Below are 25267 nucleotides of genomic sequence, written 5' to 3' on the forward strand. Positions count from 1 at the left end.
ACTGGTGTCCTTGCAAGAAGAGATCACACAGGGGCTTCCCTGGTGGTGCGGTGGTTAAGAATCCGCCTGCCAATGCAGGGGACACGGGTTCGAGCCCCGGTCTGGGAGGATCCCACATGCCGCAGAGCGGCTGGGCCCGTGAGCCATGGCCGCTGAGCCTGCGCGTCCGGAGCCTGTGCTCTGCAACGGGAGAGGCCACAACAGTGAGAGGCCCACGTACCGCAAAAAAAGAAAAGAATCCGCCTGCCAATGCAGGGGACACAGGTTCGAGCCCTGGTCCAGGAAGTTCCCACATGCTGCGGAGCAACTGAGCCTGCGCTCTGGAGGCCACAAGCCACATTTACTGGAGCCCGTGCTCCGCGGCAAGAGAAGCCACCGCAATGAGAAGCCCGCGCACCGCAATGAAGAGTAGCCCCCACTCGCGGCAACTAGAGAAAGCCCGCACGCAGCAAAGAAGACCCAACGCAGCCGACAGTAAAAAATAAATAAATAAGTAAATAAATTTATTTAAAAAAAAAAGAGATCACACAAAGGGGAGACCAGGTGAGGAGAAAAGGTGGCTTCTACACGCCAAAGAGAGAGGAATCTGGAGAAGCCAGCCCTGCCAACACCTTGGTTTCCGACCTCCAGCCTCCGGAACTGAGGAAATACATTTCTGTTGCGTTAAGCTGCCCAGGCTGTGGTGTTAGTTACGGCATCCTGAGCCTCTAAGATAGCTGATATTTAAGCAGACGTGCTCTCTCTCATGATGTGAGCACTAGGGCAGAGGGGGGCTTTCCTCTTCTCATTATTCTACCCCCCTATTTATAATAAATGGGGTCATAGAAATAATTGAACTTTTATCTTTACTCAATCATCTGTGATGGGCGCATAAAACACCTTGCTACTTCACTGATCAGTATCATAAAATGCAAGAAGTAAAAGCTGTACATAATACAAGATAAAGGTGACGATAAAGTTTCTGTCCCTTGAGGAAAGGCCCCACCCTCCTCCCACCAGGCTGCTGCTCCGTGCAGAGATGAGGGAAATGTCACCCTCCCCCCCCATTAGTGTGACGTCCCCATGGCCGGTGTGTCCGTACCCGTTCCTCCAGCTCCTGACTCAGAGCCCGAGATGGAGAAGATGGCCTGTGACTTAACAGGCTGATGTGGGAAAGAAAGTGTTTCAGTCTTGATCTCCCTGTGAGTTTCCTTTGTAAAGAATCACCTTTGCAAAGATAAAACAGAGGTAAACTTTACTGCAGAGTTTGCACAGTCTGTGTTAGAATTCGAATTACTGTGCTGAAGTGATTTTATTTAATGATGCAACGTGTGCACAGAGCGATGCCTTTATACTTGACGTAGCTCAGCAGACCGCCTGGCATCCCCCCTGCGAGCAAGTCGGCTCACCCCGTCTCCTCCCCGTTTGCTCATCTTGCACTTCCGTGCTGGAGGACCATTCTGCCTTGGCACGTGTGTGCAGTTACAGGATGCACTTTGATAACTATTAGCTGCTGCTTATCCACCCTTCCAAGATCCTGGCGTGAATCGGATCTGCTCAGGCCGGCTTGATGCCAAACTGGAGGGATTCAGCCGTGGGCAGAGTTAAGTACATGGCAGGAGGAGAGACCAAGCCGGGGACTTTTGTGGTAGTGGCTGAACATGTGGTACGTGCCACGCGCTCTAGGGCACTGATGTCTGGGCTTCTGTGGAGCTCATTCACAGGACTCAGCAGAATTGGGATCCCCGATGGTTCAAGAGGTTGTACTCTGATTTATCTCTACTCTGTGCACACAGTGATAGGCAGGGCACCAGGGATGCATGCGTGTTTTTGGAGAAGCTGGTGAGAAAACATCACTCTTTATATGGCTTTGTCCATAGTAAAATTTAATAAGAAGCAATGACAGCACAGCTGAGCTCATCGTTTCGTGGCACTCATGAGAAGGGAAGCAAATCTCCGTAAGGCACGCGGAGACCTGAGCTGTAGTCTCTCTCCAGGATTAACCTCCAGAAGCAGGTAGACGTGCCCCCGCGGGCTGTCAGAGGCGGCCTCACGCCTCCAGAGAAAGAGCCTCGCCGCAGACAAAGCACCATGGTTCCCCCCGGGAAGTGAAGTGCAGGGCTGGGCTTTTGTAGTGTGTACCCACACGCACACTCACACACTCAGTTACACAGACACACGGTCACGTAGACACACACACAACGCTCACACTCACCTTCTGCCCTCCCTCCCCCTCACACGCACTCACCCACACTTCCATCCCCCAGGGGCACAGTCACTTCTGGTGCAGGGCCCCCTCGTCCCTCCTCTGTCCTGCTCACCTGTCCACCCGCTGGCTTCGGGAGAGGTTGCTGATATCAACAGGCAGCAGGCGCCACGTCGCCAGGTGTGCTGGGCACGGCCCTGTTTGTTTGTGGTTGCCCTTGGTAACGGTGACTCGGCCCTACCTGGAGCCCAGACAGGCCAGGCCTCCGGGGCCTCCTCTGGGGCCACCTTAGTCACTAGTGGGCACTGGCTCTGCCTCCTGCCCTGTCCCTCCCACATCCTGTGTCCCCCCCACCCGCTCCCGGGCTCCTTCCGGTGAGAAAGGGGATCCGTTTGTATCAGGAGAGGAATGTGGAGTTTGACCTCTGTGGCCGCGCGTCTCCTCCCTGGAAGGATCCGTGGCCCGGCCTCTTTGGGACTCAGCGCCCCGGGGCACTGACGGGACGCTCACCAGCTACCCGGGTTGTGCGGGGCCGGGGAGAAGGACCTGCGGGTGCCCTGGCCCAGTTGTGACTGAGCTGCAGGCGTCCCCGGGGGGTTGCCCTGCCGGAGGTGACGCAGCCCTGTTCCGCTGCCACTGGCTCAGGACACCTCACAGAGCAGGCAAGGGGCTCGGCGAGGGGAGGCACTGCCAGATCCCTCTGAAAAAATGCGCTGGCCATGCCCTCAGGGAGCTGTGGGCCTGCTCGGTTTTCAGCTCCATCAGTGAGATGGGACTGGCCCTGCAGAGGCCGAATGCTAAGGCGGCACCAGCTCCTTCATGCTGAGGATGACCAAGGCCACCCGCAAATGACCCAGAGCCACTGTCTTTCCTTTTGTCAAACGAAAATAGAAGACCCAGACGGTCCTGTGAGGGATGCGATCAGAGGACGCCCTGGAGATGGGGAGAGAAAGCAGGTGAGCCTGCACCGCCCTTACTGGCCCGACCTGAACCCGGGACAGCAGCCCTCGGCCTGGTTACCTGGTAGCTCCATCCCGAGGACGTGCAGCCCCCGAGGGGGAAAGCAGGCGGGTCTGCAGAGCCGAGGGGCGGTGGAGCGCCTGCAGCCACGTGGGCCCCAGCACTGGATGTAGCCCCTCCGGAGAAGCCGTGCGCTCCTGTCCCTCTGGTCAGGCTGCACAGTGCTTACGTTTTCTGATGCCGAGCAGGGTGGTCCACGTGAGAACATGCTGTGTCCTGACCATGATTGCTCCGTGGTCCTGCCAGACCGTGGTCAGCTGCTTCCCTCTTTCTTATTTGAAGGGAGGAAAGAGGAAATGTACGTGAAGAATCTCGTCTGTTTTCACGTAGTTCCCATCCTGGGATTTTGGTGTGAAGGGACACGTGTCAGTGTGTCCACTTGATGACGATCTTTACTAAAGTAGGTGTTTGCAGTTCTTGATGTAAACATTAGTGTTCTCTGTACGGACAGGTTGCTTCCCCCCGCCACCCCCCACCATCCCTTTTTCTCTGAGTTGGTACTTCTTATGCATTTTCATTTGCAAGTTCATTCTAACTCAAGGTCCTTCCTCAGACATTTGCTGTCTGCATTTCACAGCAGCGTGTAAAAACAAGACAGTAGGGCTTGTAATCGGTTCCCTGGACCAGAGGCTCTTTTCTGGCAGGAACGCAGAGAGTTGCCGCTTGACATTTGCTCCCGTGAACTGGGGAGCCCCGCTCACCGCACCCCACGCCACAGCTCACTTCCCAATGAAGAGTACAGTTTATGCAGTTTGTGTTAGCCAGTGTCTCCTTCCTGAGGACTTGTCCGTTTTTCTACTGATGTATTGCCGTGAAGACCAGCGAGCGCCTGGCAACACAAGGCACTCAGTATAAATGAGAAGATTGGGGTGCGGACTGCACAGCGCTTGGTGACGTCAGCCACAGATGGGGCTTATTGTGGTGGTCCCGGGAGGTGGGACTGGGAGAGCCCCAGAGCACAGAGCTCTCTCTCGTTTTCTGGGGGACATTCCGGGGCCACGCCAGGTGGTCGGTGTCATTGCACTTCATGTGGCTCTAGGGGACACGGGAGGTGCAGGACACGCCTGGCTTCTGGACTGTCTTCCTAGTGGTTGCTCTTTTTAAAACTCAAGTTTCTGATACTGCATAGGGCTTTTGCTTTTGTTCTCTTTTTTTTTTTTTGTGGTACGCAGGCCTCTCACTGCTGTGGCCTTTCCCGTTGCGGAGCACAGGCTCCGGATGCGCAGGCTCAGCAGCCATGGCTCACGGGCCCAGCCGTTCCACGGCATGTGGGATCTTCCCGGACCGGGGCACGAACCCGTGTCCCCTGCATTGGCAGGCGGACTCTAAACCACTGCGCCACCAGGGAAGCCCTGCTTTTGTTCTCTTAACAAGCACATCTTCCAGACAATGAATGAAAAATAATTAACGGACTTTAATTTTTAGGCCAGTATCAGATGGACAGAAAAATTAGACAAGTAGTATAGAGAGTTAACCTATACCCATTTTCCTCCCTCATAATTTCCCCTATTATTAATATGTTGCATTAACGTGGTGCATTTGTTATACTTGATGAGCCAATATTGATACATTATTAACCAAAGCCCATAATTTACATGGTGCTATACATTCTAGGATTTGAGCAAATGTATAGTGACACACACCCACCATTACAGCACCACAAAGAAGAGTTTTTCTGCCCTAAGGCTTCTCCGTGCTCCACATCTCATCCCTCTCCCGATACCTGGCATCCACTGACCTTTTTACTGTCCCCATAGTTTGCCTTTTCCAGAAAGTCACAAAGTTGGAATCCTACAGTATGCCGCCTTTTCAGATTGGCTTCTTTCATTTCGCAAGTAGGTATTTAAGCTTCTTCCATATCGTTTCATGGCCTGACAGCTCACTTCCTTCTATTGCTGGATTAGTATTCCATTGCGTGGAATACAGATAACGATTTGTCAAAGGCAGGACTCTGGTGGCTTGCACACTTCTCACCAGTGTGTCAAGCGTTCACTGAAGCCCCAGGACACAAGCCTGCACCACGTGAAGACTGTACACAGGGGAAAATTAATCACCGTGCTCCATGACCACAGGGGCTCCTTGTCTGACTGCCAGCACCATCCTACGTGCATCTGTGTGTAGCTCCCTCTATTTCCAAAGACTGTTCCTGCTTCCTAAGAATTCTCAGTGTAAAGTGAAGCAGCTCTGAGCTCAGCGATTCTGGACAGTGAGAGCGGCTGCTAAGTGTATGCTAGGTAGGGGGGAAGAAGATGGGGTGCCAGGAGAGAGGGCCCCTGTCCCAGATGAGAACATGAGTCAGAATCCTGGTGGAGTAATAATATGACCCAGACAAATGACTGAGTGTGTATCACGCTCCTTAAGGAACTTTGTAAGACAAGCTGAGGACTATATATAGTTACCATGGCAAGAACCAAGGTTGCACTGCTGCCCACTGCAACCCACGAGGACAATTAGTCAGATCCCTGGGCGTTCTCCTGCCATTACACATTTTTAGAAAACTCTTTGAGGATGGGGCTACACGTGGTCCGGAGGGCGGAGAGCCAGGACGCAGCTATGGGCAGCTGAATCCTGCTTGCAGGTGCCAGGATCGTGGCCTTCCAGAACTGCAGGAAGCAGGTCTGATTCCCTCACCTGCCGACAGCCCTTTCTGCTCAGGGAGGGCACCGTGTTCCCCGGAGGAGAAGCTGCCCTGTGTCAGCCCCTGTTCTCAGCGCCACAAGCTCTTACAACTTCCAGTTCTCCAATGGGGAAACAGAGGCCCAGAGCGATTAGAGCCCAAGGGCCCATGGCGAGGAAGTGGTGGAGCGGAAGTCCTACCCAAGACGGGGTCTCCAGAGCTGGGGTCTTTATCTCCACTGGGTCTGTTGTCCCAGGTGCCTGTAACTGCGTTTCTTCTGACGTGATTGCAGCTGTGGCCTCATCACATTGGCCTGTGTGTCTCTCTTAACGTTCTTACGTCTGCAGGGGCCCGGGGTGGAGTCCAAGGGACTCCTCCCCACTGTCTGATCACTAAGCTCCAGCCTAGAGTGAAACGTCCACATTTAGACTCTGGTTTTGGTTCCGCTTGTGGAAATAGTTCTAGAAAAGGCAATCTGTTTTGTAGAGAACGCGAGCCCTGAGCGTGTTTGTGAGGTCCTGGGGCAGCTGGAATACCCCCCCAGGCAGAGCCCCCAGCTCCCTCTCCTGGCCCCCGTTCCCCCTGCTCCCTGGTGAGGAGAGGCTCGCCCCAGTCAGAAGTTCCCAGCCTGGGAGTCTGCTCCGTCTTCCACATTAAAGAGGAAGTCCTGTATTTATGAGCGATGGACATCTCTCTTGGGGAGAGGCTCCATGGTTTTCATGACATTCTCTGAAAAGCTTGCGGACTTTACAAAAGTGAACAAAAATCTGGACTCTGTAAACGCTAGGTCTTTTTTGTCTTGAGATGCGAAACTTTGTGTGGATGTGGTCAGAGGTAGTTTCAGGTTTGGGAGCCTCGCTTGATCACGATGCTGCGTTTTTTTTTTCTTGAGAGAACCCACCTGTTTACCGTATTTCTTCTCCCTTTAGGTGGTGAGTCCCCACTGTGCTCAAGTCCACCTGGAACAGGTAAGTCCCTGGCATTTCCTTGGGGCCCTTCCTGCCGTGCCCTCTTTGGGGAGTCTCCCGACCCCTCCAGGATCCTCTCCCTCTGTTTGAGCTGTAGCGTTTGTTCACAGAGCTCTGTAGGGACCCTGGACCACCTTGCAGTAGCTGTTTGCACACTTTCCTTAAGATGAGTGAATCATACACTCCTTTGTAAGAACTACCTTTCCCAGCAGCGATAATTACTTCAGGGGTTCATTTCCCTGAGCCCGAGTTTCCCCTGTTGTAGTGCAAAGATGCTCCTCGTTCATTTTCTTAGTGATAGAGAAGTGGGCAAAGCACTTGTGTCCAGGGTGTCCGTGGAGGGCACGATGCAGTGGCTTTGGAGCAGAGGCTCTGACCGATGCCTGCTTTCTATCAGATTGAAGGTAAACTCCGTGATAACACTTTCACTTTGGCAGATCTTTATTCTTGTCTGCTCTTTAAATGGATATGTTCCTTGAATGTCATTGTGCCGCTGGGTGTTTTCTTTGCCCCCCACCTCCTTACCAACCCTCGGAGGGGGTTGAGCCTGGTGTTAATGACGTAGCAGCAGCTTGCGGGACACCTGGCGCAGCGCACTTTCGGGACAACAGGATGCCGACAGCCCTCTTATTGCAAATTGGAAGTGACTCACTGTGCGGGGAGTGTGTGCCTTTCCCAGCCTCACCTGTGAGGAGGGGAGACAGGTGTGCCCCGGCGCCTTCTCCAGGATATCTACTAGGTGCGTCCCCTGTGCTTCCCAGGCTGGACGCGGCACCTTGCCCTTGGCCCCGGTTTCGCCATATGCAGAATCCAAAGTCCTGGTGGGGATTTCGCCCACCTTCCTGCTTCCTGTGCCTCTGATGGCACGGGTGCCCTGCACCTGCTAAAGCTATGCTCTGTGAGAGTCTTTGCCGGGCAAGGCACCTCTGTGACCACCTGGGGTGTTTGGGACACAGGAATCAAGGAATCTTCATGTGGTTGTCATGCTCTGAACCCTTGGATGTTTGCCCCATGCTCGTTTTCCTAGGCCTTTTCTGGTAGCAGATCCTCTGTTTTATTGCGATGCCTTAAAAAGTGGGTGTGAAGTTCGACTAAAAATGGCAGGCAGTGGGGCTGAGAAAAAGGTCTGGGAGGCAAACCTCCCTTTGTAAATGTTAACTGAGCGGATGAAACGTGCAAACAGGCCTCCGAGATTCCTGGAAGCCAGTGTAAAAAGGAAACCACATTATTGGCATGTGCCTTATCGGCAAGGAGGGAAAAGGCAACTCAGTGGAGAAAGTGCCACGTGGGAAGTTACGCAGGGTGTTGACTGCGTCTGGGAAAGGTGCTGAACCACAGCTGCACAGAAATGCTCCAGCCTGTGCCCAGATCGCGATGAATTATTGTTTTAGAGGGACATCGGATACAAGCTTTGAAGGGCAGCTTATCAAACCCGTTGGCATTATGTGGCCGTAACCATTGGCATGGCGTTTAGAAACAGGCAAGGGGACCCAATACTTTATTGCCTGTTTGGGTCATACCTGTGGGACTTGCACGGAACGTGGTCTACTGGGCTGTACAGTGGACGCATCACTGTTTTTCTAGGTAACCATGATCATTAGTGATGGGCGAGGTGGTTAGGCTCTGTAAGACTGAGTCATGTGTATGTTCTAGATGTTTCTATAGATCTACAGACATGTTCACATGCACGTATAGCACAGAATATAGCAGCGATTATGTGGGGCTAGAGTCAGGTCGGGGTCCCACACGGGCTGTGACAACAGGAGAGCGGAGTGACCTTGAACTGAGCCCTCTTGCTTCTGGGCTCCACTTCCCTGTTCGGTACAGTGGGGATACGACCCGCTTCCTCGCAGCTCGCTGATAAGGATGGGATGAAATAACGTGTGAAGATTCTTAACTCCGGCTCTGGCACAAGGAAAGTACACAGTGAGCGGGGAAAAGCCTTATTTGTTGTTCGGTGAATTCAAGAGGGCGATAACAGGTCTCAGTTCCCGCAGCCTTTGCTGTTGGTGTTTTGCTTTTGATGGTTGTTCTCTTGCCGTCTGCTGGGAGAGAACCAGTTCGATCGGTTCCAGAGCGTGCCCTCTGCTGCGGGAGGGTGATGGCCCCTTGACGGGCACTTCTGAGACCTTGATTCTTGCATCCCTCATTTGGAGGCTTAGAGGAACTCAGTAAGCCCGTGGAAAAGCGCCTGTGGTCAGGCTGTAGGTGGCGTGAGAGCATCCAGCTGGTGGTCGGTGGACTGATTGCAGTATCTTTCCACAACACAGGCCTCGTGGAGCTCTGTACTTGGCCTGACAGCTTTTTTTTGACGTCGGGGCAGTGTTGTTTGTTTTTCCATTTTATCTTTGCCTTTCCACGGCTACCCAAGGGAGTGGATTCATATCAGGGCACCAACGGAAACTCTTTCCCAGGTGCCAGTGCAGCTTTCGCTGGGACACTGTGAGTCCACGTGTATGAGTCGCACCCACGGGCAGCACACAGCCACCTCCCCAGAGCATCCAGCCCTACAGAAGCCCCGCGCTGCTTTGCGTCTGAGAGGTGCATTCTCTTCAGAGCAGCCGCCGTCCTTGAAAGAGGCCGTGTGTCTGCCTTTCGGCCTCTCGGGGCCACGTGCGGGAGGCGGTTAGGGCAGTGCCGGCCTCCGCCGAGGACGCAGGTGCAGGCCCTCACCTGGCGGCTGGCACGCACACACCCATTGTCTGGCTGGGCCATTGTGGTCTCTCCCACTGGAGAAGAGGTTGTCTAAGAATAGCTTCTGAAATTTGAGTCAGCTGTTTACTGAACTCAGATGGCTTTATTTCTCCTTGTTTAATTAAAGTGAAGGCAATGGGTGGTTTCTGTCAAAGGTGACCTTAGGAATCAGATTACACTGTCTGAGGCTGGAGGTTCCAACCTGGGTTCTGACAGCTACACCTCTGTATTGGCGTGTATGTATGCGTGTGCAAGTGCGTGTGTGTGTGTGTGTGTGTGTGTGTGTGTGTTGGGACTTTGTTCAATGTCATTTGCTTAAACTCACAAAGTCAGAGGAAGTGGTGATGAACGATGAGGTTAACACGAGGGCAGCGTGACTGTTGAGGACACATGCCCATGCGCATGTGCTGTCAGTGTCACATTTCCCACCAGTGGCTGCATGACAGCGTCTCTCAAAAGGATTGCATTCTTTCAGAAAGAATGCCTACCAAATTGGATAACTGGAAGTTTGAGATAGAGGGAAAGGAATCTACTCTGATGACATTCCCTTTATTTTATTGCAATTTGGTAACAACTACACATTTCAAGGTTTCTATCTGTCAGATATTGATTTGTAAAGAAGTGTTACTGCAGCTCATGGAAGCTTGGTCCCTCCTGCTGGCTCCTTTCCACAGCAGGCTCTCTGTACGAATTTCACGTCCTCATCTATAAGTGCAGGTATTCGACTGGATGCTGGTTATTCCTGCTTATAGGTTGTTTCCACCCCAATAGTAAACCTTCAGAAGCGTAGACATGGATCTGCCTACCACAGCAGAGTCTTAGCTGAGCGATAGATAGATGCTGTTTTCTGAAAGTCACAAACACATGTACACGTGTGCACGCACACACACGTTGGGACGCACGGCTGCCCCTTCAGAGGCTGTATATCTCATAAGAACGTATTTGACCAGAATCACAGTGATATTAATTTGTTTCAGGCCAACAGAGACGTGCAAACTTCCTTTGCTCTTTAATCTCTCTGATCTTTAGGAAGTAGAGAAAAAGTCTCAAGAATCCTGTTGGATCAAAGTCCAAGTCTTCCACTCGGTCAAGAGAACCAAACTTAACATCTATGTTTTTGGTAAAAGCCGGGTGAGACCCAGAGATAAAAGTATAAACGATGCTGCATTCCCGGAGTTTAACCTTGAAACTAAGTCATCTGATAGCTGTGCTCCAAGTAACCTGTCTACACAGGGATGGGTCATCTGAGGAGCCCCATGGAGGATCACTGAAGGGGCCTGTGGAGACTGAAAGGCTCAGTTAGGAGGGGAGAAGCATGACAGGCACACCTGGACTCGGGGGGCCGGGGCACGCCCAAGCACTCGAAATGGAGGGACAGGTGTGAGGCCAGAGCTTGGGGCACCATCTCCGCTGGAGAGGCGGGGTGTTCTAGCCCTGCGGTGCTGCTGGAGGCTCTGTGTGTGCTCGCGGACAGCCTCACGCCCTATTTCCGCAGCTCCTGCACCCGAGTGGGGGCACACGCTGGCTGCTGCTGTGTGTTCAGCAAGTACGGATGGACAGGAGTGCCCGGGGATTTACAACTTGGGGGAAGAGTGAGGAGTGTTGAGGAAAAGCTGAACAACTGAGTTGAGAGGCGGCCCGGGGGCTCCCTGTTCCTGAGGTTCCCGTGCGCTGGTGATCCAGATGCCCGCCAGCCCCTCCAGGGCATCTCAGAGCAGGCCGGGCTCCTGGGCTGGGTTGATGACTTCGTTACTTCCTTTCTCAATTGCTCATTTGTTGTACTTTTCTCAGTTCAGGGTCCTTTGTGAAGCTTGGGGTGCTGGACTGGCCTTAAGTCAGGGTGAGCCCACAGTGGGAATGGGAAGACCCCCTTCCATTCCTTCCGGGAATCAGCAGGACCCAGGCCAGACTGGTCAGGGCTCAGCCAGTTCGCGTTCCGGGAAGGGGGCCCTGACCTTTGCCCGGTCTCTGGCTGCAGCTGCCGTCAGCACCTCTCCTAAACGCGGCCCTGGGCCATCCCCACAGCTGGGTGTGGGTTCTCGTAGATTTCCAGGAAGGAGGCACTTGCCTCCACCCTTTCCTTACCCCAGGCCAAACCTGGGTCTACGCTAGCTTTGATTTCACCGTTCCCTCCCTCACCTGAAATAACATCCAGGCCCCTGGCTTTGTTCCCCTTTGCGGGTGGAATTGTCAGGATTTCTGGGAAGGTGGCCCGGTGAAGAGGCCCGGCGTTTGCAATTCCTTAGTGGGAAGTCCAGGTCGGCCATCAGGAGCCTTTCCTTAAGTTTCAGTTCAGGGACCTTCTGAGAAGGAGGGACAACCCTCCGCAAATTAAGAAAACCCCCCGCCATAAGCCACCCCCTTTGTAGCTGGGGTCTGAAAGCTGGTGGCTACGCGTTGCTGGCCGCCAGGCCCGCCTGCAGGTGTACGAGAAGGCTGCAGGGGACACGTGAACTCAGGGTCAGCTTGCATCCAGGGCAGCACGGAGCCCGGCTAAAGATTACAACCCACCCCGACTGCAGACGGTCACTCCGGCGATTGCTTCCCCGTGTCTGTTCCCGTCCTTGTGTCAGACGTCGGCATCCCCTGCACATCCACCGCCAGGTGTGGCACACACGGCGTGGCATCGCCACCACTCTGGCTCGGGTTGCCCATCCATGTCCATCCTTGTCCTGGGCCCCCGCGCCCAGCGCTCTGGGGTGACAGCGGTCAGCTCGCCAGGGCCTGCAGCGTCCAGCGTGACAGCTCCTTCCCAGGGAAGGGCCTTGGGAAATGTTTTCAAGGAATGACTGGGGTGTCCCCAGGTCCGAGGGCTGGAAGTCTGCAGTGGATAAGAAAACGCAGGTTGAGTGTTGTTTCTTCTCTTTTATGACACTGGTTCCGCAGCAGTCACAGGTTTTAAGTGTGGGAGGGATGCTTGAAGACGATGGTTCTGTGTGATCAGTGGTGGAAATAGCAGTAACCATTGAAGGGGAAAAACAACTGCTTATTTTTTTAATGCCCCGGATTGGGACGAAGGAGAAGCATCATATCGCCATAGCAGTTGAATTACCTGAGTGTATTTTTACCTGCAAGAGGAGTACTCCTTAAAAAATGCACACAGCAGCGAACTCGCCCAAGTTTAAGTCTCTGCCCGGGAGCAATGGCAGGGGGGCGAGTGACCCTGGCTGTCATTTTGGCAGCCCAGGGTTGTGGAGTCAGATTCTTCTCCAAGTTCTATATGCCCTAGGGCCCTCCTCCCCGGCCCTCTCCTGGGACCCAAGGAACGTTGGGACACGGGGGCCCGTCTCCGGAACTGGGTCTGGAGCGATCCCCCGAGTGCAGACATTTCCCGAATCGGCGTTGTAACAGCTGTTAGCTTTGTGACTTTGAGACATCATTTTCTGACCTGTACAACAGACTTTAAAAAGCACTTACTTAAACAAGCAACAAAACTTTGTTAGTTACCCTTGGTGGGATGTTAGGGGACCAACTTGTGAAATCGGATGAGAGAAGCAATGAAGCATTTGACCTTCTTTTCTTGTACGAACTGTACCTCAGAGTTAAAAATAGATAAAGGGCGGAAGTTTAATTTGGTGAGGAATTCCGCTAACAAATGTTGAGAAAATGATAGCGTTAGAACAGGTCATGTTTCAGACCACTAGTAACTGAACAGCTGGCTCTAGGCTGTGACCTTCTGTAACCTCCTTGTTCACAAAAAGGAAGCTGCTGGGGTCACGTGGACCTCACGTGAAGGACAGGCCGCCTCTTGGCCCAGTCCCTACCAGAAATCAAACCAGAATCACACCAAGCCCAGACCCACCCACAGCTTACAGGAAATACGGGGCCACAGTGATCTGAAAAATCTTTCCAGAGGGGTCAGCAAAATCAGAACAGGGAAATTCTACTGGGTAAAAAGAACCCCAGTTGTTTTCCAATACACTGCAAGAAGAGGAGGAACCTGTGCTCCTCCGAGGAAATGAAGAGACAGGTTAAATAAACACTGTAAGACTTGATGTGGGTCCTGATTCAAACCATCAGACTGAAAAAACAAAACCACAACAAAACTTGTGAGACAGGGACATCTGAACATTGATTCCATATTTGTGTACAAACATGATTTCATATTTGCTTACATTAAGGAATATATTGCTAACGATACTGGTATTTTGTTGTATTTTTTTAAAAGTCTTCATTCTAAAGGTACTGAAATCCTTATCAGATGAAGTGATGTGACGTTTGGGTTTGGCTTTACAGTGATTCAGTGAGGAGCTGTGGGGATTGGAAGCTGGTGGTACCTGAAGCTCAGGACCCTGGTCTCCACATCCCAGGGTTATAGTGCAGGATGCAAGTAATAAGGCACAGAGCTCAGGGTGGGCTGGTGATGGACACCCAGTGGCCAGTAACTGTTTCACCATATGAATCGCCCACCATGTTTCGAGATCCGCTGCCAGCTCCCCATCCTGCCCAGTTATCTTCCTGAGGGCTCAAGGCTTGCCCGCCAGCGGCCAGTGTGGCCTCCTGACTAGTTGACATCTGGAAGGACACTGTGTCTGCTTGATGAAATGCTTCACTGAAAACCTGCTGAGTTCGTCAGCACAGGACACAGAGGTGATACGTTGTTTTCTAAAATGGCATGTTTGCTTCATAAAGCCTTTTTAAAACAGTCATTCTACGTGAAGTTAGTTTCAAACCAGCCAAGTGCATTCTTACTCTTCTCTTTGGGAAGATCGTACATCTTCCTCCCCAGAGGGACTGACTTCAATATGATTTGCTCGTGAGGTACAGACGTTGAGTGAGCACAGATTTAGACCCAATGTGACAAAGGACTTTGGAAAATTAAGAGTTAAAAATGGACTTGGAAGTGTGTGAGGTGGCGAGCTCCCTGTCCTTGGGGATATTCAAGTAGAGGCTGACAGCACTGCTGCAGTGGTCATTCCGAATGTGATTGGGAGATTGGGGGACTGAGTGAAAACGACAGCGAGGGTTGCTTTAGCAAAGCCAGCAGCGTATGTGATAACAAGGTTTTAGTCCAAACCAAGCAATGCAGGTAGTTTATTTAGTCAGTGGTTCTCAAAGTGTGATCTCAGAACAACAGCGGCAGCATGAATCTGGGAACTTAGAAACGCAAATCCTCTGGTCCCACCCCTGACCCCAGATCTCTCTTTTCCTAAGCCTGCCGAGTGACTGTACTGCCAGCTGAAGTTTGAGCACCAGCTCTACGAGGAGATGTCTTCCAGGGGTGCGGCCACGCTGAGCGAGCCTGGCGGGCTGTGCGAGCTGGGCATGGGGATGACTGAGGACGCTGCAGCCTAGGGGGACGGAGAGGGGGTGGGCTGGGCTGCCTCACCGAGATCCCTTCCTCTTGGGAACAGTCTCTCACCTCCTGATGCCCTTGTCCTCTCCCTCCTGCATAGACGATGTTGTAGTCCTTTTGTCCGCTTTCTAGAACACAGAGCCAGCTTCTTCAGGGTCTCTGTCTAGAAAACTCTCCAAGCGGCTCAGTGCATGGCGTCGGAAGTCCTCAGGTGGAAACAAAGCTCTGGCAGAGACAGTGCACGTCTTCAGAAGGAAGCGTGGCAGCATCAACCTGTCAGCCTCTACCTTCCAAAGAGGAAGGAGAGGGCTTCCCTGGTGGCACAGTGGTTGAGAGTCTGCCTGCCGATGCAGGGGACACGGGCTCGTGCCCCGGTCCGGGAAGATCCCACATGCCGCGGAGCGGCTGGGCCCGTGAGCCATGGCCGCTGAGCCTGCGCGTCCGGACCCTGTGCTCCGCAACGGGAGAGGCCACAACAGTGAGAGGCCCGTGTACCGCAAAAAAAAACAAAAAACAAAAAAACAAAGAGGAAGGAGAACTCCAGGGCTTAGCTTCCCAAGGAGCATAAGGCACCCTTGGTATAAAAAAATGATATCACATAAACTTACAACTATGACTGGATACTGTGATTATGATTCTTGTCATAATGTTATTGTGACAAATATGGGGACATTAGAATTGGGAAGTTTTCCAGATAGTTCTTAAGTGAATCAAAGATTGAATCACCTACAAATTTAAAAAGATTAAATTACAGTCACACCTCATTGTTAGTGGATTTTATGTTTGCAAACTTGCCTGTTTACTAAACTTTATTTGTAATCCACAAATCAACACTCACTGTGATTCTGTGGTTGTCCAGGGATGTGCGCAGAAGGGCAAAAATTTTGAGCTGCCTGTGGGCACGTCACCAGCTGAGGCTGTACAAGGTGCCTTCTTGTTTCAGCCTTCAGACTAATAGTATCAATAAACAGGTGTCCTTTTCAAGGTATATTTCTTTCAGTGCCACATTTTTTTCTTTTTGTTAGTGATTTCTGTTTACAATGGCTGTTGCTCATAGGCACAAGAAGGCCGGCCAGTGTCATGGTGACTTTTTAGAACATGACAACCTTGAATGAACTACAGCTGATTAGTTTTTTTTTTAAATTATAAATTTATATATTTATTTTTGTCCGCATTGGGTCTTCGTTGCGATGTACGGGCTCTGTCTAGTTGCGATGAGCAGGGGCTACTCTTCGTCGTGGTGTGCAGGCTTCTCATTGCGGTGGCTTCTCTTGTGTGGAGCATGGGCTCTAGGCGCGTGGGCTTCAGTAGCTGTGGCTCGTGGGCTCAGTAGTTGTGGCTCGCAGGCTCAGTAGTTGTGGCTCGCGGGCTCTAGAGCACAGGCTCAGTAGTTGTGGCGCAGGGGCTTAGTTGCTCTGTGGCATGTGGGATCTTCCCAGACCAGGGCTCAAACCTGTGTCCCCTGCATTGGCAGGCAGATTCTTAACCACTGTGCCACCAGGGGAGTCCCCAATTGATTAGTTATTGATTAGGGGTCCTCAGACCTTTTCCCCTCACTTGCCCATCAGAAAGAAGAGACCCTAGCCCACTTCCCAGCTGCCTCCCCACGAACCTGCAGTGGGCAATTCTCATACAAACCTGAGAGGTGGGCAGGAGGAGAGGCCAAGCTGGGAGGAATCCACGGTGGAGGGCTGAGTGGTCTTGGTTTTTGGGGTGCTAGGGTAGCCGGGAAGTTGGTGGCCCACCGTGGTGAGTAAGAGCTGGGAACCTCTTATGCATTTGGCATAAACAGGTTTGGGAGCAGACATGGTGGCCTCTGGGCTGAGTCCCATCGCTGCTTCTCACTGGCTGGGTGACTTTGAGCATGTGGTCCTCAGCTCCCTTTTGGCAAAGTGTGGATGGTAAGGGTTCCCGGCTCAGGGGGCCGCCATATGGGTCATGAGAGATAGTGCAAGGAAGACACTAGGATGGGTCTGGGCTCGAATAGGTCTGGGATAAGTGGCTTTAACCATTTCTCTGCTCCATGTAATAACAGTCATGAGGAGGGTTGTCACATGTCATCGATTTGCTTTCACATTCAGTCAAACCTGTCATTAAAAATGATCAGAATGTGTAGGTGGTTCTTGAATTGACCTGTCAGTTAACCCGCAGAATCCTGACCGTGACTCACTTTAGTATTTAACTGTGTCGACACAGACAACAGTTGTCGACACAGACAACAGTCGCCGTATGTCCTTGGTGTATTGATAGCCCTGTCTTTGAGTTCAGTCCAGTGGCTGAGGCTCCCCTGTCCTGTTTTTGCATAATGTACACCCACAATGAGTCCTCTAAACTTCCCTGCAAGTGTTATGAAAGCTGAAGGAGACTTAGGAGATGACTGGACCACATCAGTCCTCTGGATTTGCCCTGGGTTTTACACAACCTGGTTAGGTCGAGAGCGCTGATGACTGTGCGTTTCCGGGGACGTGAACACCCACCCGTGTTTGTAGCAACAACAGATCTCTTTCTTTTGAGGCTCACGTTTCAGTGGTTTGCACAATGTTTCCTTAAACTCGGCAGCGACAGAAGCCAGCGGACGTGGTCGTCTGTGGGCTGGTTGGTGGATGAGGCAGTACAGGATTGTGGAGGCTGGGCAGCCCCGGGTAGCAGGCATTTGTCTTCCAGAGTGAATGGAGTGACCATACAGTTATTGATTGGTGGGGGGGCCAGTCAGTTATGGTGTGACCTCATTTATTTGGTTCTCGGAGGGCAAGACAGAGTTTAAATTCCAATCAGTGAGCAGTAGGTCCCAAACTTTGACGTGGCTTCCCAGCTGCTCCAGCCAAGACTCATCTTCCATTTTAATTCAACATGTGTTTGTCTTTTATTTATTTATTAAAAAAAATTTTTTTGGGGGGGGGCTGCGTTGGGTCTTCATTGCTGCACGTGGGCTTTCTCTAGGTGCGGCGAGCGGGGGCTGCTCTTCGTTGTGGTGCGCGGGCTTCTCACTGCGGTGGCTTCTCTTGTTGCGGAGCACAGGCGCGTGGGCTTCGGTAGTTGCAGCACGCGAGCTCAGGAGCTGTGGCTTGCAGGCTCAGTAGTTGTGGCTCACGGGCTCTAGAGCGCAGGCTCAGTAGTTGTGGCGCATGGGCTTAGTTGCTCTGCGGCATGTGGGAATCTTCCTGGACCAGGCATCGAACCCGTGTCCCCTGCATTGGCAGGCGGATTCTTAACCACTGCGCCACCAGGGAAGTCCCTGTTTTTTCTTGAATGTGATCCATTGTCATCCAGCATTTAATTCCACATTCACAGTCTTATATTTACCTCTCTGTTTCATTTTAAGCAACTTAAATGTGGGAATTATCCTCACCTATAAAAAGGGAACACCATTTCAGAGATGTTCTCAGAAAGGGGGCCTGCCTTTTCCTCTGGACCCCTGGATTTCAGTGGGGCCATCCTTGGTGGGAAGCTTGGGCACTGGCGCAGGATGGGCCTACAGGACAGAACACTGCCCCACTGGGCACCACCTGGAGTGGCCTCACGTCACTGCTGCTGAAGCCCTCTCTCTGCAGAGAGCTCTCGCCCTCCCAGGATGAGTGACACTACCCCAGCGATAATCACGCAGGTCCTTACTTCCTAGAGAGTGTGTCTGGTCTCTCCTGGGGCTGCACGTCACTCCTGGGCTCCTCATATCCCTGGCTGGCACCGAGAATGCTCCTGTTGGGAATTTGATGGTGTCTTTGAGAGCTGGATCCTCAGGCTTGGCGTGTTCTCCATCACCACGGAGTAAGGAGTCAACAGCCTGTCCTTGGGGCACCACACCTGGCCCCGTCTGCTCCCCCACCAGAGTGCACTTCCCCTCCCAATCACGTCTCTCACGCGTGAAATGCGGGAGTTGGGCTAGGACCGTCTCTCCCTCTGGGGCCCCTGATGGTGAAGAGTCTGGCTTTGAGCCGATACCGCCGTGAGACACGGGGCTAGGTGCCTCTGGACTTCTCCGGTCCTCTCATGGAGCCAGGGGGCTGCCATCGTTGACCCATTTCACAGACGTGAGAAACGATGCTCAGAAGAGTTAAAAATCCTGCTGACGTGACAGGTAAAGGGACAGGTGGCCCGATTACCCTTCACCCCCGCGGCCCCTCTCAGGAAGCCCCTGCCGTCCTGTGGGGACCGAGCTGGCCTAAGACAGAAACTGGAGCCCCTCAGCTCGGGGCCTCCACTGCGTCTGGCCTGGAAGGAGACCCCACGTGGTTTCCTCCAGCGCGGACCCCTCCACCCCCTGGCCATCCTTCCAGGGACAGGGCTGTGAGAGCCTCCCACAACCCTCCCCGTGGTCCTCTATGGGAAGAAATGAAATGTCCTTGTTGTGGAATAATTGACAAAGAATAAAAGAATGCCTGTTTAGATGTAACTATAAAATGGGCCTACATGACTCTCTCTCTCAATTTAAGGAGCATATCCGACCATTTCATAAAATGAAATCCATCAGACAGCCTCCAGGGTAGACAGCTGGGGAGGGGAGGGCGGTTCTGAAGTGGGGGATGGGGCCCCGGTTCCGACGTGGGGGATGGGGCTCTGGTTCTCGGCCGCGCCTGGCCCGGCACTGGCTGTCCTTCCTCTTGTAGCTCCGGGTGTCCCGTGAGCAGGTTGAATCCAGCCTCAACAGGTTGGGCCACCTGTTCAGCCACAGTTTTCCCCACGGTCTGACGTGTGTCCAGCCACCACCTCCTTTTTCCTTTTGGCCTCCTGGAAACTCGGGGCCCAGGGAGCGTGACAGTTCAGGAGCTAATGGAGGTATCGTGGCGCCTGCTTCTTCTTTCTGGTCCAGCTATGCTCTTTGACTTCGTTTGTGTGTTTGTTTCTTGGTTTTGTGCTAATTAAAAAGGGCAGAAGGAGGGCAGGCGGGCGCGTGGGCACGCACCTGTTAGTTTCTGGGACACCTGCCTTCCCAGGAACCCTGGCAAGTTTCCTGGGGGAACTTACGAGGATGGGCCTAACCTTTCTGCACCCCAGGGAGGTGGGACTCGGCAGTGCCAGCAGGACGCGGCTCCCCGCCCTGTGTGGTCCTTCCTGGTCCCTCTCCGGTCCCTGCAGGGCGCTGGCAGGCAGCCCTCAGCCAGAGCCCGTGTCCCTGCCCTGAGCGCAGGCCTACGTGCTTTCACTGAGCCCTCTGCTCCGCTGTGGGGCTGGGGCCCCTGTGCTGCAGCCCTGAGACTGTGCTCCCAGCCACCCCTCCTGTCACCACTCCTCCGCCTGCATCAGGCCAGTGGCAGGGAGGGAACAGGGCGCGAGGAGGGAGCTGCTTCTGCAAGGAGAAGCTGCCTGTGCCCCTCCGCAGCACAGTGAGTTCCTCCCCAGAGGGATCTGCAGGGCCTCCACTTGCACTTGGCACGGAGTCTGTCCCTGGTGTCTCTCCTCTGTTTGCCCCTGTCCTCGCTGGGTGGCGATGGGGCAGTGAAAGTCGCGTGGAGCACCGAGCCCTGGCCCTGCCCCCCGCCCTCTGCTTCCTGGGGGCGGCCACTGCCGGAGCTGAGGACCTCTGCCCATCACCCCCTCTGGGGACATCGGACTTGATTGTGAAAGCACTGTCTCCACCCTCCTGCCCTGGGGACGCCTCCCTCCCTTCCTTCATCAGCCTCGGGGTTACGTATGGTTCAGACCAGCCTATGCAGCTCAGAATTCTGATTATTTGGTGACAAATAAGCACAGACATAATCTCAGTGTGAACAAAACCTTGCTTCTCATAGTTGAGCTTGGGGGTTACCTTAGTTTCCTAACTTAAGAGGGGTGTGTATTTTCTAGTAATTCATCGTAATCACTGCTCACCTGTAGGAGCATTAAGAAAAGAATTCTTCAGGTGGGCAATCCTAAAAAAATTCTTAAGGTGGGCAGTCCTGATAATGAATTTGTTTTCTGGTATTCTCGTTCTGGAAGGGAACGGTGTCTTGCTGGCTGTCTGACTTTGGGAAGATTTCTTTCCCAGAGTCTTATTTCTTTGAATGGCGCTGTGGTCCTGGATGGTTACTGTGTTTGATGTGGGCTTGTGGGGAAGTTGCGTTTCAGGGGCCAATCCCTGCCTGGTGCCCGAGTGCAAAGCTGATATTCATTTAGCACTTTCTACCTGCTAGGTGCTGTTCTCAGCTCTGCACATGTTTCCTTATTTAATCCTCCCAATACCTCCACTTTCCAGATGAGAAAACTGAGTAACGCAGAGGTAATTTCTGAAGGTCAGACAGCTGGGGCCTCACCTAGGCGTTAGGATTCCAAAGCAGGTGCACATCACCCCTGTACCCTGCTATCTGGGCAGTGAGTGAATGAATGAGTGAACAAATGAATGCCTTTATATTTGAACTGGATGTGGGTAGCTGTTACCTTTCAAATTTTTTTTTTTTTTTTTTTTTTTGTGGCTCTGCCCCACAGCAAGCGGGATCTTAGTTCCCTGACCCGGGATCGAACCCATGTGCCCTGCAGTGGACGCGTGGAGTCTTAACCACTGGACCACCAGGGAAGTCCCTCAAAAAGTTTTTAAATGTACTTTTAACTCCATTTTCCTGGAGAAACAAACACAGAATGTACAGAGATGTTCAGCTGATCTTAATGGAGCCCCCTCCCCAGTCCCCAGCCTGGCGGTGGCCTCTGTGCACTGCCACCAAGTCCCGTGCTTCCTTGTGAATCTGGCTGTGGTTATGCAACGTGCCTTTTGTTCCTTTTTATAAGACCTTTCACAACACAAGTTTCGGGGCTGGTCAGCGTGGCTGGGACCAGCACACAGGTCCGGCAGCTCTGGGGAAGCTGGCACCCTTGATGTGTCCTCAGGCCCGCCAAGGTCCCGGTATGGCATTCGCTAAAGGTCTTTCTTTCTTTGCTCTTCACCCGAAAGCCAGAGGGGGCGAGGGGAGGTGGGAAGCAGGGGTGCAGCCTTCACCTGCTCCAGCCCAGGGATCCCGGTGCCACCCTTCTCCCCGTGAGCGGGTGCAGGGAGCGAGCCTGGTGAGAGCTGCGACCAGCTCCCCGGTACGGTCGGCAGTGTGCCTGGAGAGGATGGCCCCTGCTCCGGTTTCGCCTTGCGGGGATCTCACCAAACGCTTCCACGGGGTGATCTGGAGGATCCTGTTGGTGAGCACGTGTGTCACAGTAGCCAGTACCCGGGTGGGCGCAGCATATGAGAAGAACCCACATTTGACGGTCTGTGGGGACAGGCTGTACTTGATGGTCAATGGGTTGTCTGAAGTTGGTGTTTCACCACCTGGCTGTGCAATGGAAAATTTCTTCCTAATAACCAACCACCCCCCTTTCATTGAGTCCATATGTTATAACCTTGGGGCGGTGCAGAGAGTTGCTACTCTTCAGCTGCTATTCTTTTTAAATTTTTTTTTTTTTTTTTTTTTTTTTTGCGGTACGTGGGCCTCTCACTGTTGTGGCCTCTCCCGTTGCGGAGCGCAGGCTCCGGACGCGCAGGCTCAGTGGCCACGGCTCACGGGCCCAGCCGCTCCGCGGCACGTGGGATCTTCCCGGACCGGGGCACGAACCCGTGTCCCCTGCATCGGCAGGCGGACTCTCAACCACTGCGCCACCAGGGAAGCCTGACTGCTATTCTTTTAGATGATGAGTCTGTTTAAGCCACTTAAATAGTAAATGTACCCCATGTATTTATTATTATTATTTTTTTATACATTTATTTATTTACTTATTTATTTATTTTTGGCTGCGTTGGGTCTTCGTAGCTGCGTGCAGGCTTTCTCTACTTGTGGTGAGCGGGGGCTACTCTTCGTTGTGGTGCGTGGGCTTCTTATTGCAGTGGCTTCTCTTGTTGCGGAGCATGGGCTCTAGGTGTGCGGGCTTCAGTAGTTGTGACATGTGGGCTCAGTAGTTGTGGCTCTCAGGCTCCAGAGCACAGGCTCAGCAGTTGTGGCGCATGGGCTTAGTTGCTCCGCGGCATGTGGGATCTTCCCAGACTAGGGCTCGAACCCATGTCCCCTGCATTGGCAGGAGGATTCTTAACCACTGTGCCACCAGAGAAGTCCCCCATTTATTTTTGTTATCCTAAAAATAAAGCTAGGTAGATATTCGTTACTGAAATGTTAAACAGTATCCCCCTGCCTCTTAACATGGCCAGATCACCCCTCTGACTCTTTGAAATTATTGCTTGGTTTATTCCTTCCTTCATCCTGCAGACCTCTGTGTTTTGCTGCCTGCTGCCTTCAGGACACCGCTCCCAGGGCTGAGCTGCATCTGGGAGCCAGCAGCCAGTGCCTCTGCTGTGTCTTCAAGGGGGGAATGTAGAGCTTAGACAAGAATTCACACCCTGGTTGTTTCTGTGCAGTTGAGGTCAGTGCGGTCGAGAAGACCAAGGTAGACAGAACATGCATACGGGACCCCTTTGCTGGGGAGATGACATCTGAGCTGAGAGCTGCAGGTGGGGCTTGAATAAGTGGGTGCAGAGCATGTGCAAAGGCCCTGGGGCAGGAGGGAGCGAATGTGTTTGGAGAACTGAAAGGAGGGCTGCGAGGTGAGGATGGAGAGTGAGGGAGACTCCATGAGGTAGGCTGCTGGGTTGGGGCTCACCCAGGGCCTCCTGAGCCAGGCCAGTCCCCACCGTTCACCCCGTGGCAAGGGGACATGAGAACGCTGCATTAGCATCAACCCCTGCAGCACAGGCTTGATTTGTCCACCGTGTGTGTGTGTGTGTGTGTGTGTGTCTAAGTGTGCTTGTGACAGGCATGGGTGCTGCTGTGTCTTCACGGGGAAGTGTCCGTGGCTTCCTCTCCTCTGCCGACATGCGTTCACTGACCCCTGAGTGGTTCTCATTAAGGCACTGCTTTCTCTGTTCTCATTTTCCTTTCACACCATTTCATGCTTTCCCAGAAAACACATGAGAATATGTCGCTGTAAATGCTATCAATGCGTTTACTCTGTGCTGGGCCCTGTTGTGGGTCTGTGACAGGCCTTTGCTGCTTTAACTCTACAGCAACCTTGCGGGGACGGTTGCTGTAGTGATCAGCCCATGTTATGGGTAAGGAGCATGAGGCACAGAGAGGGCATGCTGCCTGCTCGAGGTCACACAGCTGGAGCATTCAGGGTTCTGTTACCTGTACTTAGAGGCCTTCATCTGAAGGAGAGCAGGGCCTGGTAATGCAGGGACAGCCTACGTGGCTAACCCTGGCCTTGGGTCAGCCGGCTGTCCCTGTGTGGCCCTGCGTTCACAGCCACCAGGGCCGGAAGGGACTCCGGGAGATACCCGGAGGGTGGCCATGGTGAGCAGTGTGGGTGTGGTTCTAGCCCAGGCCGCACTGCTTACTTGCTGTGTAGTGGGGCTTACTCCGAACGTCTTCCCTTCCTCTTTCCTGCCCTTTGCGTTGGAGGGTGACGGGGCACATGGCCTATAGCAGCTGTTGTCTCTGCACCCTGAATCCGATCCCTCACGTAAGCCTTTCAGGTTGTCCCCGAGGCTCTGCTGGGGCCCTTGGCGATGTGGCGTGGGTGCGGTGTCCTTGCCGCGTTGGATTTGTCAAGCACTTTTCGTGGAAGCCTACAGGAAGGCAGCGATCCGCCTCTCATGGATGGTTATTGGAGACGCGGAGCCTGGCGTCCTTTGGCCTGGACACGGTTGCTGGCTTTGACTGCAGCACCCTCCTCCAAACCCTTCGACGGCGCATTCTGCATCCAGAGTAAGGTCTTCAGGGGTTTGTTTACTGTCATGCATCGACTACATCTTTTCCTTGAAAAAGTATAAGATACAAGGGCCCCTAGTAATTCTTGGCCTCCTGTCAGGGTAGCAGAGGTTCGGCTGTAGATTTGAGGTGGTGCAGGATGTTTGACTGAATCAAGTAAGCCTCAGGTCAGCTGGGGGCCCGGCGGCCCGGAGCCCCACGCACCCTGGGGAGCCAGCGGCTCCTGGGAGGTGGTGTTGCCCAGTGGATGAGGATCCCGCCTCCCCCTCTGCCCCATACACCACGCACGTCTGTGAGCGCAGGGGACCACCTCCCCGCCGGGCACCGTGGGTGCCTGTCTTTACTCAGCCCGGGCGGGGCCCGCAGGGTGTGCGCCCGGGGAGCAGCTGCCCTCCCACTCTGGACACGTGCTTTGGCCTTCGTCCCCCGCGAGCTTCCAGTGGCCTTTTCACGCCGGTCGTCCCCACCAGGACCCCAGGACCCCACTGTTCTCTCCCTCTGTTGTTTGGAAGTACGTGGCTGTCCCTCGTCTGCTCCCAAACGGTGGAGTGCCTGTCTGAACCCCAGCCTTCCTTCCAGCGGTCTGCCCTCTTAGAAAAGCGCCGTTATCAGTGGCAAAGTATTTCTCTCCCAGCGATACTTGGGCCAGTGTCACCATGTGTTCTGGACTGAGCTACCCCTGGTCTTGGCGAATGGTGCACCAGTCTCTGTTCTCTCTTTTTTTAAAAAAAATTTAACTAATTAATTTTTGGCTGCATTGGGTCTTCGTTGCTGCGTGCGGCCTTTCTCTAGTTGTGGCGAGCAGGGGCTGCTCTTCATTGCGGTGCGTGGGCTTCT

At 53.2% G+C, this 25267-nt stretch overlaps 1 protein-coding gene across 10 annotated transcripts in view; it reads left to right on the forward strand.

Moving 5' to 3' along the window:
• Positions 1 to 25267, forward strand: part of TNS3 (tensin 3) — a 227821-nt gene that overhangs the window by 69863 nt on the left and 132691 nt on the right. For 7 of the 10 annotated variants that reach the window (XM_033862800.2, XM_033862803.2, XM_033862805.2 and 4 more), the window contains one exon: positions 6752 to 6790. The exons of 1 other annotated variant lie outside the window; for it this stretch is intronic. Coding sequence is in view for 2 of the 9 variants with exons in the window: in XM_073809495.1 (XP_073665596.1) it covers positions 6752 to 6790 (39 nt within the window). In the remaining 7 variants the exon portion in view is untranslated. Of the gene's footprint in view, positions 1 to 3076; positions 3142 to 6751; positions 6791 to 25267 lie in introns of all 10 variants that reach the window. 2 more of the 10 variants (XM_033862804.2, XM_033862802.2) reach the window with 1 other exon arrangement.

Source organism: Tursiops truncatus, chromosome 9 (assembly GCF_011762595.2).
Source record: "Tursiops truncatus isolate mTurTru1 chromosome 9, mTurTru1.mat.Y, whole genome shotgun sequence".
Lineage (NCBI taxonomy): Eukaryota > Metazoa > Chordata > Mammalia > Artiodactyla > Delphinidae > Tursiops > Tursiops truncatus.